Here is a 22,801-nt window from a genome sequence, read left to right as displayed (position 1 = left end):
AATGAAAAAAGAACTTAAACCGTCTAGACAAAATTAATGATATTAAATCAGATGACAAAAACATTTAAGTTTTGTATTTTGGTCTTTAGGCGGTACTTACTACACCTTGTAAAATTAGTATCTACTTTCACTGCTTTTTTTGCCATGAAAGAATCGCTAGAAGAGGAGCAAATTAAATTGGCAGCTGTATGTACAATTTTTTTAAAAGTTGGTCATTCGAGAGTAAAAATATTATGGTCTACTTTGATAATTGCACAAGGCAGAACAAAAATATGTTTTTGTGCTGCTTGTATCTGTTCTGTGTAGTGCATGAAAATAAAATCAACACCCAGAAAGATGGTGAAAAAAAAACAAAAAAACGTGTTCTGACAAGTGGCTCAACATTGATTCCTGCATAGTGGGCAACCATTCTTAGATCAGCGAAAAAAACTGGAGTTTCCTATAATGTTAATGAAATAAATTTTCAGGATGTTTATGATTTAAAGTACGGAAATAGGCAATAATTTTGTTAAAAATATCTCTCTTTGCCGAGATAGTTCCATTCGGCCTCAATCAGATTCTGAGTAATTTAAAAAAGTTGTTTTTTTAATTTAAGATTTTGTAAGTTTTAGTTTTAAGCATTTCCCACTGTAAAAATAATGTTTTAAAAATGAAATGGTTAATATAAAAATTAAATATTTTTTCTTAATTTTAAATGAAAAACATAATATTTAATAATATTTTAACGTTAAGTTAAGTTAAGATACATAAGATATAAAATTTATAAAAAAATTAGTTTAATACGATAACAACTCAGCAAAAATTAAAATTTCTATTACTATGTATAAAAAATATCCAAAACTTCTTCTTACGCCTTAAATACCGTGTATACCTAAACTTTTATGTGCATACATAAAAAAATACGGTAGAGAAAAATATTTTAGATTATAAAATTTAGTATTGTTTATTTTCTCAAACATGGATCATTTTTATTTGTTACGTTATTTATTGAATTGAGATCTCGATATATGTCTGGCTTCGTTATAGATGTTGGAATTAAAAATTTTTAAGTTTGTCAATTATTAACTTTAAAAGCAGTGATGTTTCTAACTAAATAAAGATATGATCTCTTTTTTCAGCATAATCTCCTAAACGAAATAGTACAAAACGACGAAAAAGCCCTAGCGAGGGACCCTGATCTTAAATCCTACTATAGCATGGTCTACAGAGTGCGTAACAAGTATAAGTACAACGACCCAGATACTAATATGGGTTTGGTAATAAGCCCTATGGTTAGCTACAAATATAACGAAGGCCTCAGCATTAAACTGAGGGTCCATCCCGATTTCGAAGGGGCAGAATTCGACAAACCAATAACGTTTACTTGTGACGTTACGTCGAGTGTGGAGCATATCACTATGCAGATGGTGTGTGATCTTGAGGCACCTTCTTATCAAAATTATACGTTAAAAGTGTGGGGTTATAATGAGTACTTGGTTCCCACAACATTGTTGTCTGATTATGAATATGTGCATAATTGTATCAAGTTAGATGAAGATGTCGTGTTGATACTTATTCCTGATAAGATGCGGGATAAGTCGTTTGCCAGGACGGTAAGTTCGATTTTAAAGTTTTAAGTTATAATTGTTAATTTATTGGTTTTTAGCTTCAAGACGATTGTAGAGATAAAGAAATCACATTTGAGAAAGTTGTGCCCAGTGAAATAGTATCGCATATCACGTATGATAGTCTTAAGATTCTTTTAGGTAACATAATATTGCTATGAAACAAACTTTTTGATGCTCAAACTCTTTTACATTTTTAGAAACCGTAGAAAGCGAAATAAATAAGCTAGAAAATACGATAGAGGAGTTTGAAAGGATGAACAATTATAACGCTACTCCGACCCTTCAACCCTCAAAAGTATTACAGTCAGTAAAATGTATTGTCAATTTAATGGGAGACCTGTGTACTTTAGATGTAATGCAATCTGTAGAAGCTTTAATTGATACCTGTAGAAATATTTCCTCGATTGGCGTAAGTGCATCAGATGTCCTATCTAAAAAAATATTTAATGAATGGTTTTAGGGCAATTTATCAGAACAGATAAGGAATTATTGCAATAAAGTTAGGTTAGCTATACAGAACTTAATAGACATGTACTGCCAAACGTTCTCAGTTAATTTTGAAGTAATTTCACCTGCTGCAACGGAACGTAAGTTCTTAGCTATTTATATATTTTCATATTTTTAACATTTTATTTTACCATTTTAGTGACGAAAAATGTTAGTGATGTGCTAGATTCAGTAATTATAAGAATATGTGCCATTTACAGGCCTAGTTCCAAGTGGGAATATGAATTTTACTTTATAGCGGGGCAAATATATCACGGAACTAGGAAAATATGCAAGCCGATATTTACGCAGGCTTGCAGTAAGACTGAAAGAGACACCATGTGGCCTTCTAGGATAGTTTTTGATAGTTGGTAAGTAATCAACTATTTTTATTGTAGTAAAAATAATTGATAGCTAATGTTTTAAAAAATATCGGCATACCAGAGGGTTTAAATTAATTTCTCTGGATGTTAAAAATTTATTCCCAAGTATTCCACCTAGTGGTTGCCTTGATTTGGTCAGAGATCTTTTGCCTAAATCAGCGCTTGACAAACTTATAGTTGATGATTTTTTAACACTTCTCAAGCTAGTACTTGATCAGAATTTTTTCGATTTTCAGTCTTTTAGACAAGTTACTGGACTAGCAATGGCATCTTATCTCTCTCCTCTTCTGAGTGAGATTTTTATGAATGATTTGGAGAAAAAGATTGTCAATGGTAGGTTTGCTGCTTTTCTCACTGTATATAGGAGATACGTGGATATTTTCGTGGTGTGGAATAGCAATGATTAGAATTGGCGCATTTCCTCATTTTTATAAACTCTTCACCAAATATCTCGTTCACAATTGAGGAAGAAAAAGATTAAAGGTTGCTTTTCCTTGATGTGCTTATTTCAAAAAATACCAACAAAGTTGAATTTGAAATCTACCGCAAACCCACTACTACGGACAATGTTATCCAATACTCTTCGAACTCCCCACATTCCTACAAATTTGCCTCTTTTAATGGCCTTTTTTATCGCCTTATCAACTTCCCCCTTTCTAAAAAAGCTTTTCTTGCTGAGTTTAATTAAATACATAACATAAACATAATAAAATACATCACTTTTAATAACGGTTTTCCGCTTGATATTAATCGCCTTTATTAAAAATTTTATAATAGATATAAACTCACCTACAAGTTAATTCATTTCAATAATAAAAATGGCTAACTTTATAGATCAATCTCCTTTTTTGGTAATATTTCTTATCAGCTTGCAAAGTTTTTTAAGTTTTCAAATCTCACAATTGCCTTCAAAACAACGAACAATTTAAAAAAGGCAACTAGTTAGTGTGATAGATAAGGCTGATTTCTTTTCTAAATCAGGGGTATATTCTTTAAAACGTAATGACTGTAATGCCATTTAGATAGGGCAATGGGGGCGTAAAATTTACACCAGAATTAAGGAATACACAACGTTGGTGGACAAGTACAGGGATACTGACATTATCGAAACTAAATCGGCGTTTTCGAATCATTTATTGGCCTCTTCACATGGTTTTTCTTTATATATTAAAGGAGCTGATATTTTACACGAATGCTCAAAAGGCAAAAAACTGGCCTTGTTAGAGAAAATGGAAATTACTAAAGCTAAGAAAAGCCCGTCCTTTTTTTTCACCTTTTAACCTCACCTCGCCTATAACAACCTCTCTGTTTGAATTTAAGTGATTTTCTTTTAAAATTTTTAATGTTAAAATAATATATACATTATTGATATAGTTAGGATTATTTTCATGGTTTTTTGTGTGACTTGGTGGCCTATGTGGTCTGTGAATCTTAAGGTTGCTGGGTCGTTCCCCACTTGGGACATTTTACGTTTTCATTTTTTATATGTTAACCTAACCTAGCTTTAGATTTGTTTTCAGTTGTTATGTGATCTGTGTAGGCTTATGTCTAAGTAAAAGTTTCTTCATCATATTTTATAAGCGTTCTTTTTGTACAATTTTTAATTTATTTTTAGGCCTGATGATAATCCGTTAGGACCGAAACACGTGTAGCTTTTAAGAAAAAAAAATTATATGTTTAATCAGACCCTGAATTAAAGTTTTTACTTTTATTTTGTTTTAAGTAACATAATTCTTGACAATTCAAGAAAATTTAAATTGAAAGTAATTCAAGTACGACATAATATGTATATATGTATAACATCTTCAAAAAGATATAATGTAGTATGTTAATTAAAGTTGGTCTGTATTTTGTTTAAAAAACTCAACTGGTTTCAGCTAATTTTAAGATTTATAAAGGTTTAGTATATTTCAATAAGTTTAAAATAGAAAAAATATACATTTAAAACATATAAGTAAAAACTTAATTTAAGAGATGTTATATCCTACTAGGTACATAGGCTATCCCTGAGCTTTCACAATTCTTCCTGTAAATACTTATCAAAGCTATAATCAGCTATAACAGGTTTTTTACAGAAGAAGCAAAATTTCGTTTAAAAGTTTATTAAAAAAGCTTGGGGCATAATATGTAGTGTATGAGAAACGGGATTCATTGAATCTCTAGAAGACTTATTTGCCGTTTGTTGGTTATCAATTTCTGACCTTTGGTTATATTTATATACATTATTTTTATGCATATATTAGACATTCAAAGATATAACGTCATGGGCGAGTAAGGAGATTGAGGCTTTTCAAAGAATCTTTACATCATTTCTGCAACACAGATCTTCCACAACCCTTAGAGCCCTTCTTTGATAAGTTTAAGATTCTCCTACCCTGAGGTGTATAACTCCAAGTCAAAAGGCCAAAGTTGCCGGTAGACTGTATTAAAGCATGGTTTAACAAAACATTTCTATTAACTCTTCTTTTTAAGGTTGCAATATAATCCACATGTTTATCAAAGATCAGATTAGGCTCCACATTGAGCAACGGAAAAACCATTTCTTCTGTTTTGTTGATGTTCGTTTATTTGCACTGAACCATGTGTTTAAATTTGTCTTTAGTTTGAACAACTTTTATGTCTGTAAAGAGCTGTAGTCTCATCTGCAAACAGCAGCACTCTACAGTCAATTGATGTGTCTATACCATTGACGTAAATAATGAATAGGAGTGGTCCTAAAATGGAGCCCTGAGGCACACAATAAGATATTTGGCATTCTTCAGATAAAGTTTCAGCCAAATAAGTTTTTTGCATTAACATCTATAACATCACTTTCGCTTTTAGGTTAGAATTTGAGGACGTCCCAATAAGTAACTTAGCTAGAGAATCTAGAATAGTTTTACAAATATTCGGAAGAACTTTGGACACGTCAGATAGCGAGGAAGCGAAAAACTCAAATATGCCCATTTATAAGGACGAAGAAATCGGATGGGCTGCCATACAGTTTTTTGATTATGAAGGGTACGATAAAATGCAATATACAAAAAGTTTTGTACCCCATAATTTTTTTTTTTATATAGAGTGATGATACAAGGAAGTTCCCTTCTATCAGTATGGCCACGCGAATCCAATCATATCAACGATCATATCTACGGTCCCGCTCCTGCTATGGGCTCACATCCTCAAAACGATCATCCCATGTTAGGAATTGAGGTGGTCGCCCCGTCTAAAGTACAGTTTCCAAAAGTCGAACAAAACTTGCTTAAACATGTCGTACACGGAGATTTTTCTAGTTTGGATAAGGAGACGCAAGAACTCTTAACTGATGCCTGTGAACAAGATATGTTGTATAAATTTCCCACCGAAATAAGGTGCATATTTATTTTTTTTATTTGACAATATTTTACTGGAATTAAACTGGGTTTACTTTTAGGGAAATTTTGTGGGAAAAGAGGCATTATCTCTATCATATACCGCAAGCCTTACCGAAAGTTTTATTGGCAGCACACAGCTGGGCCTATGTGAACTTACCGGATTTGCATGGCATGCTGCATTCATGGAAAAGGTTGGAACCCAGACAGGCATTAGAACTATTGCTTCCTGTGTAAGTATTAAGTGTAGTTCTTTATTTGGTAATCAAATCAAATTTTATTGAAAATAGTACTACTGTAGCATGCGGTATATTGGATTTTGGCTTTGTAATTGTTCCTGTTCCTATTCAAAAGTGATTAAATTTATCACTAACCAAGTCTTTATCCGTTAATAATATATTATTTGTGTCAATGTGGTATTCACTTAAGAATTTAGTTTTTAAATTTATTGCTTCATGTATAAAATTCCAAAATTTTTTATAATAATTTTTTGAATTAATAGCTTTTCCTTTATAATCGTTGAGTTGAGCAGCTTTTATAAGCTTAGTAACCGTATATCTATAACGTTTACATTTTTCTGATGTCTTGTCAGAAAAGTGAATTTTCTTTTTTTATAGTTTATTAAAAATATTTCTTTGTATTTTAATACAAGTAAGATATTAATTTATTTTGAAAAAGTTCATATGCTTCCTTTATATTTTGATTATCAAGAACATCATTCTAAGATTCATTTTCTAATAATTTATTGAATATAGTTTATTATGGACACTGTTGTCTCATCACATAAATTATTTTCAACTATTTTATTTATTGATAATGCTATTGCGTGACGGTCAGTTAGAGAATTCTTTAATATTATTGATTTTATATGATTCTTTGTAATATATACATTATTGGTCTTGATGAAAATATGATTAATATCTGTGCCTGTTTCAGGTGTTTCTCCAATAGGTTTATTCGTGAAGGATAAAAAACAAAATTGGGCAAAACTATTCAGATACTCAATAATAACTTTAAGGTTATTTTAATCTAAGATATTTAGATTGAAATGCTATGTATATCACAGTCCTATTCTCCCTATCTGCTAATAATTCTGCTTTAAGATCTTCCAGAAGATACACCAAGATTTGTAGAAGGTGATCTGTAAACACCAACAATGTTTCGATCTTTATTGTTATTCTTAAAACTCATTTTGATAACATTTATCTTGACTAGAGAGTTTTATGATTTTGGTACTTACATAATGGTGTTGCTTAACATAAATAACAATACCATAATTTTTGGTAAACTGAGACTCATTATAAAATATGTCGAAATGTGGTATATTGTACCTGGAAATATTTTTAGTTGCAAATGTTTCTTACAGAACCCAAACATCAATATTGTCGGTATTTATTTTCTCTAAAAAAAAATAGTAGAGTAAAATTGGAATTTTGTTGTATACTTTTGATATTTAAATGCGGGATATTTCATTAATTCTTACCATAAAGAATGTTGGACTATTGATGTCATCCATCACGCCACACTCCTCTACCTTATCATTGTAATCCAAAAAATTTGGCGTATGATAAAAGAAAACGAAATTTATACGATCGCCTAATTTTGATGTCCATCATAATTTTAAATTTTAAACCAGAATTAACCATTCAAAAATAGTGTTATTATAATGTAGATCTAAGGTATTTTTATGTGTTGTTTTAGTGACTCAGTTAAATTGTGTTAACTTTTAAGGGGTCAATTAAAATTCAAGCTGTTTAAAACTTTTTTTTCTTTTTATCCCAACGTTTCGGCCTATATTAGCTCTTCAGGGCGAATAGAAATATTATTTTTTATTATTTTTAATTTTTCGTTAGAAAAGTGGAACATAGTTATATTTTTTCGATGATTCCATTTGGTTTATTGGTTTTTTAGGATATTAAACTGCTGGAGTGTAAGCAACAAAAATAATTAAGGTGTTTTCATCTGACATCTTCACAACACTGTTTTGCAAAAATATTACTGAACTTTGTGAATGAACGTCGATAAACGATAAATCGGTTTTCCATTAGGTCCTCTGTGCTTCCAATCCTAAATCCTTTGAGTTTTTCTATATATTTGAGGACTTCTCGCTTGTAGTGATATTGTCCAAACTTTACAATAATTGGCATCAATTTGTGTTTTTCTCTACCTACTCGATACAATTGTACCAAGTCTTAATACTACTTTCATACCGTTAAACCTTTTTCGTAATATATTAATATTTTAATGATGTAGGAAAAGCCATGTGCTGTTTTAGAGACAGTTGTTCCAACTACACTTTAATTGTGGTGATGATTGATGGTTACTATCGTCTTCCAGGCTTTATTATAAAAGCAAAATAAAAATTTTGCGAATAAAGATTCTATAAAATAAGTAGGTACCAAAGCTCAGACGATTAAAAAATGTAAATAAATAAATAAATACCAGCACAAGTTATTAATAAATTAAATGGTAAAACAATACAGAAATAGGGGTGATGATATATGACACCAACTAACTGTTAAACAGTAAATAAAATAATGAAAATACGCTTATCTTAATTAAGTAGTAATAGATGAATGTCTATCGGAGGACTTTTTGCGAAATAAGGACTTCTTTTAATAATTAATTGCTTATAGCGGTGCTCCAATGAAAACAAAAATAAAAAAAAAATATATATTTTCCTTGTAATATAATTGTTTTTTCTAAGTTAAAATTTTTGTTTTTCTTTTAATAATTTTAGATATCCAGATATTGAAGTACGTCGAATGGCAGTTAAATGGTTGGTAAAATTTTCCAATGACGAACTAGTGGACTACCTGCCACAATTAATAGTGGCTTTAAGGCACGAAACCTACGAAAATTCCGCTCTGGCCGAATTTATGTTACACCGAGCTTTGAGATCGCCCAGGTTTGCTCACTACCTTTTCTGGTTGTTAAGTCACAATTTGCCCGGATCTGTTCCACAAGTTAGTATTCTTTTGTACGATATTTTGCGAACAAATATTGTAATTACAAAAGGAAACTGTTAGATTGAGTTTCAAATAAGATAGTAGGCTGTAGGTGTTCCAATAATCTCCTTTTGTAATTAGTATAGTTTTCTTCTCTTGTCCCTTATTAGTTATAAAAACTCATTAAATAAAGCTACATAATTAATTATTACTTAAATAGTCATTTCTCATTTCCAAGCTTATTTGGTAATAAATGTTGAAGTTGATATTAATACTATACAGTGTGTCTAGAATAAGTTCTAGTACAAGGTGTCCCAAATTCGAGGGTCACTAGGAATCTGAGATTTAGAAAAAGATACGAGGTTTTTAATGACAAAAATATGTTTTTTTTTAAATCTTAGTAATTTCAAAGATATCCGAAAAAGAAAAAAAAATTGTTTTCGTTCTTTGCTTCCTGACTATATTTCAAAATTCAACGTTTTCGTTCTGACTACTTTTTTACACAATTTAATTTCAGTATCCTATTGTATAAGATATATCACTGGTTTTGAAAAGTTGACGTGTAAACCTAAATTACTTATAATAATAAATACTGCTTCTTTTTTATAATACCGTATCTTATAAAAAATTATAACTCATTACGTTGATACTTATCCTGGACGCAACTGTATTAAAGTAAAACTGCTAGATGATTAATAAATGTTAATGTAATTTTTAAAGTTGCGTAGCTGGGATATCGACATATTCAACGGATTTAAGGTCAGTCGATATTTTGCGTTTGGTGTCGAGTAAGTAATGCCTGTGCGATTGGTAGACATCATATAGCAACCCGTAGGTAGAAGCAAATCATGTAGCAGTTAAATAGATTATTAGCTTTGAGTTGAACTGTATAGTCGTAAAATGAATTATTTTACCATGTTTATTTAATAATGCTATTGTACTGTGCGTATGTTAATGCGTTATTATCCCACCTGGATTGAAGATATAGTTGCGGCCAACTAATTAGATTGGTATAAGAATTTATTTATTTATTTATGTATTTTTACAAATACAGCCCAATAGTATAAACCATTTACAGAGCCAAAGGTTACAATAATGTTTTAATAATTTATAGCAACAATCTTAAGCTTCCTGTATAAAAATAAGCAACCACAAATTATTAACCCTAAAAAAAATAAATACCTTTATATACATTTGCCAACTTAACGGAGTACCCTTGGTTTTGGGCAGACTTCTTATAAAATAGGATCTTTTTCTTTAGATCGAGTAGCTCTTTAGGTAGGTCTTCTGAGATTGCATATTCAGTGTTTTTCAGTTTATACGCCGCTTTTAACATGGAACGAGCGGCAGAGTTCGTTACAAACTTAATTAATATTGGTCTTATTCTATTTTCAGATCTTTGCCCAATCCGGAAGGCGTCATCAATGTCTTGGGATATGATTTTAATATGTAGAATAGTTTGGGCAAATTCCGATAAAATAGCATTAAGATCTTAATGAATAATTTCCTAAATGCCAAACAGGACTAGATTTTTGGAACGAATCTGATATTCTAATTTCTGAACTCTGTCTCTGAGTGCTTTGTTCTCTTTCTCCAGTTTTTTAATACCTTGCATATTTTCGTTTAGTTTGGTGCCAAGATCCTTTATTATTTCAGCTTTCATAGATTGCATATTTTGGGTTAGTAAAGCTAATAACTGCTTATTTGTTAGGTCTTCCATTTTGCACAATTATCAGAAATATAGTCCCAACACAGGAAAACAAAATTCGTTACTGCAGAACTGTGTTTGCAGTAAATTTTATAATTAGGTTTAATTAAAAAACCGGTTTATACCTCTACAGGGAGAGTGGTTAAGGAACTGTTTACCCGCAAGTATTAATATACACATAAAATAGTCCAGTTAGTCCTAAGAGACAGCTTGTTAACCTGCACACGTGCACACACCTGCGATTGTTAGTAGGTAGTTATAGAATAATGTTAAATTATTTTAAGATAATGGTTTTTCGTCAAAAGTTTAATTCATGGGCCTTAGGCATTTTATTTATTTTTGAAAAAATTAGTGAGAAGGCGAGGGGCCATAATAGTTAGGAACCAAATTGAAGTTAATAGGAGATAGACTACTAGTTGAGTGTTTCTTTTAGTTGCATAATAGTTCTAAGTTTATTTGACACTTAAAAGTACTCTTAAGAATTCTGACTAAATCCTAATGGGCTCTTAACACTTCAAAGATGTGAATATTGAAAAAAACATTTCTAATATACCGTTCATATAACCATTCCTTGCACAGAGCCAAATAAGAAAAAAAATGATTTGGTTGCGAAAATATACAAACAATCTTTTATCAATTTTATTTATTTTACTTACTCTATTTTACAAGTGCATGCTATTTTTACCTTATCCATTAAAAACTTCTGCTTAAATCCAATTTTATATATGAGGATTTATCTTAAAAAAAAGGAATTAACATATTTCGGAATTAAGTTGCGCTCAATCTTTATAATCCCATAAATATAAAATATATTGTCCTTTTTGAGGTTTTACTGCAACTTAATATTATACCTGTAATCTTGTTCTGCTTAATTCATTAAATGTAAAGCTCATATCCCAAACAAAATATATATTAATAAGTATTAAATATCCTTTTTTTAAAAATATATTAACAAAAGTCTATTATGTTATATTTTTTCCGCTTCTAATCACTTGGCCAGCACTGTAATTACGGTAGAATTTCTGAATAAAGACATGACCCAATGGTACTTTTTTCTATTGAAGAAATGTAATTGTTTTGCACTAGTAGGAAAATGAATCTAAAACTAAGAAAATATACAATACTAGATAGAATGCTGCACAAAAATTCTCATTAGTCATAAATTCAAAAAAAAATACTAATGTAGTAAAATTACTAGTTGTAGGGCAAACGTTTTGTTATGAGACTTGCATGGAAAGACAAAAGCATAATATTATATAAAGTCTTGTCTTTAATGATTTTAAAAATTTTACAGTTATATATAACACTTTTTAGAATGGAAATATGGACATAAAAGATGGGAAAATCACTGATTCTACCGACTCTAGCATTAGCGAAGTTCGACATCATAGAAGAATGAGATTATTATTGCGAGCATTGCTTGCTGTTTGTGGGGAGTCTTTAAGAAAATGTTTTATGTCCCAACAGTTATTGGTTAAGGTAAATGAATTGTTATAACGAATATGGATAGATATTTATAGGTTTACCAATAATTTTAGCAATTAAGTGACATAGCAGATATTGTCAAAAAAGCCAAAGATTCGCAAAAACTAAACTATTTACACCGTGATCTGAATGCGATAAGTAATTATCTAAATGAGAATCCTACTAGTTTGCCTTTGTCTCCCACTCTTAGGGTAAATGCAATAGATGTAAAAGGATCATCTTACTTTGCCTCAAATACACTACCCTTAAAAATAAACTTTATAATGGAAGATAGTTCAGTATATCCAGCAATTTATAAAGTGGGAGATGACCTACAGCAAGATATGTTGACTTTGCAACTAATAAGGCTTATGGATAAGCTTTGGCTTCATGAAGGATTAGATTTAAAGATGGTAGCCTTTAATTGTATTCCCACTTCAAAAAGGAAAGGTAAGCTTTTGGTCTACCATGTTAAATGATATAGTCTTCTTTAATAGAGTAATATAAAATATTGTTTCTTATAACGTTGGTATATAATAATAATAATAATAATAATAATAATAATAATAATACAGTAGTATTTAATTATTTTCTAGGAATGATTGAGATGGTATCAAAGTCCGAGACGTTAAGAAAAATTCAAACTGAGCATGGTTTAACTGGGTCTTTTAAAGATAAACCTATAGCGGAGTGGCTGGCAAAACACAATCCGTCTGAACTCGAATATAGTAGGGCAGTACAAAACTTTACAGGTATGTATATTGACCAATAGTAGCTTTTATTAACTTGCGAGCAAGATCTTGTTCTTTAAACATTTTAACTAACTTAGTGTATCTTTTTCAATTTATTATAATTTAATTTTATTACAATAGTAAAATTGGAAGTGGATAAAAGACGTATTTTTATATTTATTTTATTTTAAAATGATTCCAAGAAGTTGCAAACGAAGTAGTTTGTTAGATCTCTATTTTTCCTAAAGGCGTCAAACAATAATTTTAAAATGTTACTATTTTTGTTGCATTTTCTGATATATTTCATTAGAAAAATCGTGTACAAGATTTTTTACAAGGAAATTTAATACGGATACAATAAACACGAAATTATATTGTACTTTCAAGTTGTATGGGCTAAAAGGACGTATTAATTCAAAAAATTATAGGAAACTTTTTTTTTTAGTCATGAGCATTAAGTCAGTTTCTAACGATATCCCTATACAGGCTGTTAATTTGAAATCTTTCAATGCGATTGAATATTTATCAAATTAAAAAAGTTTACCTTAGATAGTAAAAAAAAAACAAATTTTGTACCAATGTTTTATAGGTAGTAGATGATAGTAATAGTAAACTATAATCTATTTCAGTATTTCATATGTAAATACTGTTCTTGGAATCTGGTTGTGTTTTAAATAAAACAGCTTTTAAGTGACTCCAGAGAAAAAATCAAGGGGTGTTAGATCTGGTGATCTTGGCGGCGATTCTTCTATTGGACGTCTTCTTCCAATCTACTGATCTGGAAACGTATTTCTAATAGTATATACCTTATTTTCTATTTGTTCAACTATGAGAGGATGAATGGTGGCGAACATTTCCAAGTGTGTTTCGTCATTAAGGTTATCATTAATTAATAAAGGACCAATAATAGTTTCACCCAATATTCTCGCCAATACATTTATTTTTCTAGTTACTGTGCGAGTCCATCCCTGAAAACATGCGGGTTTTCGTCACACCAGTACCTACAGTTATGTTTATTAACAGAACTATTAAAAAAAAAACAAGTTCGTTAAGTAAAACAAATATTTTTAAAGAACTCGGGAATAATACTCAACTTTTCTATCATTTCCTGGCAAAATTTAATTCTTTGATCCAGATCGTCTTTACATAATATCTGAAGTATTTGTATTTTGTACGGATGAAAATGGTTTAATTTAAGTACCCTAAGGATTCATAGCAAAATGTCCTAATATTTCTACTTGTCGCTGAACTCTTTTTTTGTTTGCCACCTATCCTGTGTCTTCAAATTTTAAAATCAGTTGCCTTGCGTAAGTTTGACTTACATTTTTGCAGAATCTCTTTCATTAAATACAGCACCAGTGCTAAAGGCGCAACGATTTTCAGACCCATTAATAAAGACATACTTAAATTCTTTCAGCTAAACTGTGCACCTGTGTGATATCGGATTAATAAAAAAAAGTATCAATTTCTGAAAAAAATAAAAGTTTGTTGAATTGTAATGTTTATTTAAGGCAACTAAAACTAGACCCACTTTACTTAAAGTATTTGGAGCAAAACATATTTTTTGTACTTAAAAATAAAAAATAATTTGAGCATCAAATATCTTAAAATAGCATTTAACAATAAAAATATCTCCTTTCTTTAATATAGCGTATTTAATTTATTATTGTATTAATAATTGTACTTTTCTTCGACCCTGTATCAAATTTAAAAAAAAATGCTAAAATGAATAAGACATTAATTAATTTTAATTATCACAAAAGGAGTGCCGTTTAAAATTTAGGGGTTGGGGTGCCTAGATCCCAAGAGGTTGCTCATCCCATGACCTGAATATGGAAGTTCTTCTTCTCCCTACCTATATAACATTTGTACAAATATATTTGGTACCAAGTTTTTCTTTTTTGCTTTTAAAGACATTAAAAGTTTTATCTTTTTTAAAAAAATTGACACCCTAGACAACCAATCACCTAACCTTAGAACATTGAAAGGCTAGAAGTAGCATGCCGTGGAACTATGGCCAGGTTTGTTTGCTTGCAACATCTCTGATGTAATGATGCCAAGTGCTTATAGAGAAATGGCAAAAATCACTTTATAATATCATAAAAATTTTCAGTTGTTTCCAAAGGCACAAAACAATACTACTGCTCCCCTTTAATAAAATATCAAGCATTTTTTAAAAATAAATTTGATAAGATACTCTATATCGAAGTCAATATAAGTTAAGTAAATGAAAATAAAGTACGGAGAAACGAGAAAACGGTAATGGCATCGCAACGCCGCTCGATCGCATTGTTGATGTCACAGATACAAGCACTCTTTACCAGTGACGTCGTCAACAAATATTTACCTGATAAATTTTTATTAATCTTAGAACATTGAAAGGCTAGAATTAGTAAACAACAACTTTGTTTGAGTCCAACATGTGCACAGGGGCAAGAGGGGTGTTTTATTTACAAACATATGTGTCGATTCTCTGTTGTCAAGTCGACACAAATTTCCAACGGAGGAAATTTTTAGCTATATTTTAACAAACATTATAACGTTAATTTAACTTATTTCTGTTATATTTTATAGGAAAATTTAAAATAAAAAGTATAAATACTACAATTAACCTATTTTAAGAATAAATATAATATCCTTAAGCAAAAAAAAAACAAAATTATTAACATTCTTATCCCTAAAACTGCTTCTAAAAAATTTGAAGCGACAACACCGGAGCTTAAGCGCCTAAACCATACGCGTTGTGTCATCTGTCAAACGGCTTTTTGTTTATATTCGGGATTCGTGTATTTTCTTTAATTTTTGGTTTAAAAAGGAAAAAAGGCCACGTTTTAGTGTTTTTTTAAATTGCTAGGATGGCAAAAACTTGTGTCGTTTGTGCCGCATCATGATAAAAACGTGATTCAAGCCGATCTTTTCACAAGTAAGTACCGATACTTTCATAACATCACATCATGGGGTAACCATCATCATAAACGTAGAATAGGGGATCTTATAGATATAAACCTAATAAAAATTTGAATGTGAAAGTGTGCGTAAAATACCAACATATTTATATTTTTAAATCTAAATATTTTTTTGAACATATTCATCTATTAATAGGCTATAAAAGATATAAAACTAGAATTTTGTCCCTGGTTTTATTACAGGATTTTATGTTTTTTTTGTTGTTTTGGCAGAAAAAATTCATAATACCTATGTACCTATCTATATATAGTTTGATATCTATGTATAAAGTTAATTTTGTCTTTCTTTAAAATTTGTTCCATATTTTTTTTTTGTTTTACCTTATTGCAACTTACAATAATATATATAGTAATTGGCACCACATATTAATTTATTACTGTAATTTTTTTCTGCTTTTTGATTAAATATCAAATACTTATTATAGATTGCCCAATGATTATGCCCAAAGGGAACAATGGGTTTCATTAATGGAAATCAACACATTTAAAAAGAACATATTTGTTTGTTCAGATCACATCCTTAGAAGTGATATAAGGGAGATAATATTATCAGTAGCCAGACTTTATTAAAAAAATCAGCTCTACCTCAAAGGAAATTTTTTTAAATATATTTTTCTAGTATATTTATAGGTATGAGTATATTTTACCTTAGAATTATTGATAAAGGTTTGCATGCTTTTATTTACTACATTATGTAAGCTAAAAAAACAACCTTTTAAAACTTGTGCTTGGGCTATGTTGTAAAACATACAGCTTCTTCACAAAAAGTATTAGTGTTACTCATATAAGATTTATTTATACCTAATACTTATTAAATTAGGTATGTGTGTAAAACTATTTTTTTACTAGGATTTCTGATGCTCTGGTTAAAAACACAGCAGCCAATAATTCAGTTAATTTACCAAGTGATTTACCCTTCAAAGCTACAGGGGTAGCTTTCCTGAAGAGTGCAAAAACTTCTTTAGCTTTCAAAATGGTATATAGTACAAACAGTGAAGCTAATATAGACACGTATGGATAATTAAAATAGATTAATATTCTTGATACACCAAATTTTGTATAATTACAGATCTGATCATTCATCATCAACAATAACTGCATCTGAGAATTATACTTCTACGGTAACCGTGGAGTCTAGGTCAACAATTACTATTTCTCATCCAAGCCGTTTTTGTTTAACTGCTACACATTCCCTGACTCTGCCAAGGAAAAGGTAAAAATACACTCAAAATAGACTACTAGTTTTATGCCATATATCATCCTATTCTATATATCTTATTTAAAAGTTATATGGTATTTTATTGTATTATATTTGTTTAATTAAATGCAATTAATCAAATGTATGACATTACAAAGATTCTCTATAATAACATACATTTTATTGATCAATTGGATTATCATAATACATTTTTTTAATTTTTTCTTTTTAATTTTGGTAATACTATATTTTTATGTATATTATTCTAGGGTAAAATCAAAATGATATCCTGAGGACCTAAGCACTGATGATTCCACCGTTTCAAGAGCTTAATCACTTGTCACCAGATTATGGAAAAAAAATAAAGAACAAAAAATTAAAATTCGAAGATTGCAACAAGCAAATTTGCGCCAAAGAAATTAAATTAGATGTCTCAAGTCATTATTAAAATACTTACATGAAATAATAACATGATTTTATGGAAAAGCCCAACATACTACATATTTTATTTGACTTGTAAAAGCACTTGTTTGTATATTACTACTAATAAACTCTCTAATCTAATCTATTGTACATAGTCTTTATTCTTAGCTTTGTTTTTTAGTATAAATTAATATGATATAATATTTGGTATTAGGTATTATATAGGTCACTATTAAATGTCTCAAAACCATTATACAGGCTAAATACTCATAATAAAAATCTTATAACCTACAAAAAACCTGCAACTCCTTCACTATTTGAACATCCTTGTAGTTTTAACTTTTTCCACTGAAGCAATACTGTCCCTTTGAAAAAGTCAGCAGCATAGAAGTATATATTATGTGATGTAAGTAAGTGATGTAAAACTGAGTTTTGTCCAATATAACAATAACAATAAAATTTTGCAAAATGTTAAAAATTTGTGTCTTAAAACATGATTTATTAAGAAATCTATAATATTATATTAATAAAATATTTAATTTCCATAAAAATGCTTTGACAAAAATGCTGCCTTTCATTAGGACCTTCCTCTAATGAAGTCCATTAAAAAAAAACACATAAATAGCTCATAAATGGTAATATTACTTATACTCAAACTCTTTAATTATTAATTAATAAAAATTTATCAGGTAAATATTTGTTGACGACGTCACTGGTAAAGAGTGCTTGTATCTGTGACATAAACAATGGGATCGAGCGGCGTTGCGATGCCATTACCGTTTTCTCGTTTCTTCGTACTTTATTTTCATTTACTTAACTTATATTGACTTCGATATAGAGTATCTTATCAAATTTATTTTAAAAAAATGCTTGATATTTTATTAAAGGGGAGCAGTAGTATTGTTTTGTGCCTTCGGAAACAACTGAAAATTTTGATGATATTATAAAGTGATTTTTGCCATTTCTCTATAAGCACTTGGCATCATTGCATCAGAGATGTTGCAAGCAAACAAACCTGCCCATAGTTCCACGGCATGCTACTTCTAGCCTTTCAATGTTCTAAGTTATTAATTAATAATTAAAGAGTTTGAGTATAAGTAATATTACCATTTATGAGCTATTTATGTGTTTTTTTTAATGGACTTCATTAGAGGAAGGTCCTAATGAAAGGCAGCATTTTTGTCAAAGCATTTTTATGGAAATTAAATATTTTATTAATATAATATTATAGATTTCTTAATAAATCATGTTTTAAGACACAAATTTTTAACATTTTGCAAAATTTTATTGTTATTGTTATATTGGACAAAACTCAGTTTTACATTACTTACTTATATCACATAATATATACTTCTATGCTGCTGACTTTTTCAAAGGGGCAGTATTGCTTCAGCGGAAAAAGTTAAAACTACAAGGATGTTCAAATTGTGAAGGAGTTGCAGGTTTTTTGTAGGTTATAAGTTTTTTATTATGAGTATTTAGCCTGTATAATGGTTTTGAGACATTTAATAGTGACCTATATAATACCTAAGATCAAATATTATATCATATTAATTTATACTAAAAAACAAAGCTAAGAATAAAGACTATGTACAATAGATTAGATTAAGATTAGGCTTTTCCATAAAATCATGTTATTATTTCTTAAGTATTTTAATAATGACTTGAGACATCTAATTTAATTTCTTTGGCGCAAATTTGCTTGTTGCAATCTTCGAATTTTAATTTTTTGTTCTATATTTTTTTTCCATAATCTGGTGACAAGTGATTAAGCTCTTGAAACGGTGGAATCATCAGTGCTTAGGTCCTCAGGATATCATTTTGATTTTACCCTAGAATAATATACATAAAAATATAGTATTACCAAAATTAAAAAGAAAAAATTAAAAAAATGTATTATGATAATCCAATTGATCAATAAAATGTATGTTATTATAGAGAATCTTTGTAATGTCATACATTTGATTAATTGCATTTAATTAAACAAATATAATACAATAAAATACCATATCACTTTTAAATAAGATATATAGAATAGGATGATATATGGCATAAAACTAGTAGTCTATTTTGAGTGTATTTTTACCTTTTCCTTGGCAGAGTCAGGGAATGTGTAGCAGTTAAACAAAAACGGCTTGGATGAGAAATAGTAATTGTTGACCTAGACTCCACGGTTACCGTAGAAGTATAATTCTCAGATGCAGTTATTGTTGATGATGAATGATCAGATCTGTAATTATACAAAATTTGGTGTATCAAGAATATTAATCTATTTTAATTATCCATACGTGTCTATATTAGCTTCACTGTTTGTACTATATACCATTTTGAAAGCTAAAGAAGTTTTTGCACTCTTCAGGAAAGCTACCTCTGTAGCTTTGAAGGGTAAATCACTTGGTAAATTAACTGAATTATTGGCTGCTGTGTTTCTAACCAGTGCATCAGAAGTCCTAGTAAAAAAATAGTTTTACACACATACCTAATAAGTATTAGGTATAAATAAATCTTATATGAGTAACACTAATACTTTTTGTAAAGAAGCTGTATGTTTTACAACATAGCCCAAGCGCAAGTTTTAAAAGGTTGTTTTTTTAGCTTACATAATGTAGTAAATAAAAGCATGCAAACCTTTATCAATAATTCTAACGTAAAATATACTCATACTCTATAAATATACTAGAAAAATATATTTAAAAAAATTACCTTTGAGGTAGAGCTGAATTTTTTTAATAAAGTCTGGATACTGATAATATTATCTCCCTTATATCACTTCTAAGGATGTGATCTGAACAAACAAATATGTTCTTTTTAAATGTGTTGATTTCCATTAATGAAACCCATTGTTCCCTTTGGGCATAATCATTAGGCAATCTATAATAAGTATTTGATATTTAATCAAAAAGCAGAAAAAAATTACAGTAATAAATTAATATGTGGTGCCAATTACTATATATATTATTGTAAGTTGCAATAAGGTAAAACAAAAAAAAATTATGGAACAAATTTTAAAGAAAGACAAAATTAACTTTATACATAGATATCAAACTATATATAGATAGGTACATAGGTATTATGCGTTTTTTCTGCCAAAACAACAAAAAAAAAACATAAAATCCTGTAATAAAACCAGGGACAAAATTCTAGTTTTATATCTTTTATAGCCTATTAATAGATGAATATGTTCAAAAAAATATTTAGATTTAAAAATATAAATATGTTGGTATTTTACTCACACTTTCACATTCAAATTTTTATTAGGTTTATATCTATAAGATCCCCTATTCTACGTTTATGATGATGGTTACCCCATGATGTGATGTTATGAAAGTATCGGTACTTACTTGTGAAAAGATCGGCTTGAATCACCTTTTTATCATGATGCGGCACAAACGACACAAGTTTTTGCCATCCTAGCAATTTAAAAAAACACTAAAATGTGGCCTTTTTTCCTTTTTAAACCGAAAATTAAAGAAAATACACGAATCCCGAATATAAACAAAAAGCCGTTTGACAGATGACACAACGCGTATGGTTTAGGCGCTTAAGCTCCGGTGTTGTCGCTTCAAATTTTTTAGAAGCAGTTTTAGGGATAAGAATGTTAATAATTTTGTTTTTTTTTGCTTAAGGATATTATATTTATTCTTAAAATAGGTTAATTGTAGTATTTATACTTTTTATTTTAAATTTTCCTATAAAATATACAGAAATAAGTTAAATTAACGTTATAATGTTTGTTAAAATATAGCTAAAAATTTCCTCCGTTGGAAATTTGTGTCGACTTGACAACAGAGAATCGGCACATATGTTTGTAAATAAAACACCCCTCTTGCCCCTGTGCACATGTTGGACTCAAACAAAGTTGTTGTTTACTAATTCTAGCCTTTCAATGTTCTAAGCACCTAACCAATGTTTTAAAAATTAATTGATTAAAAATTAATGAATTGTCATAAATTGCTGGATAAAAAAATTCACCAGTCTACGAAAAGTTATTCGCAACTATAAATATTTTATAAAAGTAAAATTACAAATACACTTTGCAAAAACTTGTTTTGCAAAATCTCCTTTACAAAAATCTGTTATCTTATGTCTCTAATTTCCCTGTTAAATTAAAACAAACATTTAGTATATCATATATAACTGTTGCATATAATTAAATAATTATTGATTTAGCTTCCTGCGCTGGATACTGCGTGGTCACATACGTGATGGGCATCTGTGATAGACACAATGACAACATAATGTTAAAAACCTCGGGCCACCTATTCCATATCGATTTTGGGAAGTTTTTAGGTGATGCACAAATGTTTGGAAATTTTAAAAGGTAATTTTAATAAGATACAAATTCCTTTATTTGGCTACTAATTAAGAATTGTATAATTAGGGATCGGGCGCCATTCGTGTTAACATCTGATATGGCCTACGTGATAAACGGCGGAGACCGGCCAACCGAAAAGTTTCACCAGTTTGTCGATTTGTGCTGTCAAGCGTTTAATATTATCAGAAATAATAGAAATATATTTTTATTTTTGGTAAGTGGAACTTCTCATTAAGGGGGCGGAGGTGTGCCTTATGTAATCATTTTTTTCGGATCTTAGAAAAAACAAAAAACCATTCGTCTCACATTAAAATGGGTTGAAAATTGGTCAAATTATTTTGATTTTACTCCACTCTCTCCTTCTGTTTGGTCTGGTGTCCATTAAAAGCTACTTTTTGTACTTGGTTGTTTACTATCCTCAACCGCTTCTGCCGTATTTCCAAACACAGTAATTAACATTTTAGTGAAAATCGAGATTTTCAACTTTTTAGCTTTACAACTTACTGTGCGTTGACCTACATTTTAGTATAAAAATATATAAAATCATTAGACAAGAAAAAACTTACATGACATATTAATAACTTATGACATGACTAATTTTACTTATACAGGGTGCGTCAAAAAAAGTTACGAAAAAATGCATAGTTTTTCAAAACCTGTATTTCATGGCGTTATGCTTTTGAGGACAACAGAGTTTTACACTGATAACTCATTTTCTAAATTTTACCAAGTTTTAAGGGGTTAACTAAAATTCTTATAGTAACCGCTGTTTTCAATCTAGATAAACGAAATTTTTATTGTAGTTTGTTTACGGTATCAGTTTTAGTGTGTTTAATATAAATTTGCCAATTTACTCAAATAAAATATGCATTAACTCAATTTTTTTAAACGGAATATCCTATATTTTTCTCTTTTATGCAAATTGTTTACATTTTTTACAAAAGTATGTCCTATGCTTCAGTCGCTTTTTTTGATATATATTCCATTGTTTAAAAAACGATTCCAATAAAAGCGCATAACGTTTACTCGAAAAAGGCACCCTCAACCACAAGTATTTGAGAAAGATTCAAAAGGACAGAAAGTGTTACATATGAAAAACATGAACGGGTAAAACCAGCTACAAATAAACAAAATGATTGATGGTAGCTTTAAGTGTTGTTGAGACGCTCCAAAAAAGTACTAGACTTGCTAGACAATTACCGGTTGGTATTAGTGGAAATTC

At 29.5% G+C, this 22,801-nt stretch overlaps 1 protein-coding gene and 1 long non-coding RNA gene across 2 annotated transcripts in view; both read left to right on the top strand.

The window, feature by feature from the left end:
* LOC126735936 (phosphatidylinositol 4-phosphate 3-kinase C2 domain-containing subunit alpha) overlaps nt 1–22,801 on the top strand; it is a 50,361-nt gene that overhangs the window by 13,071 nt on the left and 14,489 nt on the right. The window contains exons 6-19 of the mRNA XM_050440061.1: nt 1,119–1,592; nt 1,646–1,745; nt 1,805–2,016; nt 2,068–2,194; nt 2,254–2,464; nt 5,300–5,476; nt 5,536–5,826; nt 5,889–6,059; nt 8,567–8,792; nt 11,797–11,961; nt 12,021–12,396; nt 12,543–12,698; nt 21,435–21,585; nt 21,646–21,793. Coding sequence (XP_050296018.1) covers nt 1,119–1,592; nt 1,646–1,745; nt 1,805–2,016; nt 2,068–2,194; nt 2,254–2,464; nt 5,300–5,476; nt 5,536–5,826; nt 5,889–6,059; nt 8,567–8,792; nt 11,797–11,961; nt 12,021–12,396; nt 12,543–12,698; nt 21,435–21,585; nt 21,646–21,793 — 2,985 coding nt within the window. The remainder of the gene's footprint in view (nt 1–1,118; nt 1,593–1,645; nt 1,746–1,804; nt 2,017–2,067; nt 2,195–2,253; nt 2,465–5,299; nt 5,477–5,535; nt 5,827–5,888; nt 6,060–8,566; nt 8,793–11,796; nt 11,962–12,020; nt 12,397–12,542; nt 12,699–21,434; nt 21,586–21,645; nt 21,794–22,801) is intronic.
* On the top strand, nt 16,761–17,414 carry LOC126735939 (uncharacterized). Its single transcript, XR_007660555.1, has 2 exons — nt 16,761–16,856; nt 17,111–17,414. It is a non-coding gene; the product is annotated as an uncharacterized LOC126735939 (long non-coding RNA).

This window comes from Anthonomus grandis, chromosome 5 (genome assembly GCF_022605725.1).
Source record: "Anthonomus grandis grandis chromosome 5, icAntGran1.3, whole genome shotgun sequence".
In the NCBI taxonomy this organism is placed as follows: Eukaryota; Metazoa; Arthropoda; class Insecta; order Coleoptera; family Curculionidae; genus Anthonomus; species Anthonomus grandis.
This window is presented reverse-complemented; position numbering and strand designations above follow the sequence as displayed.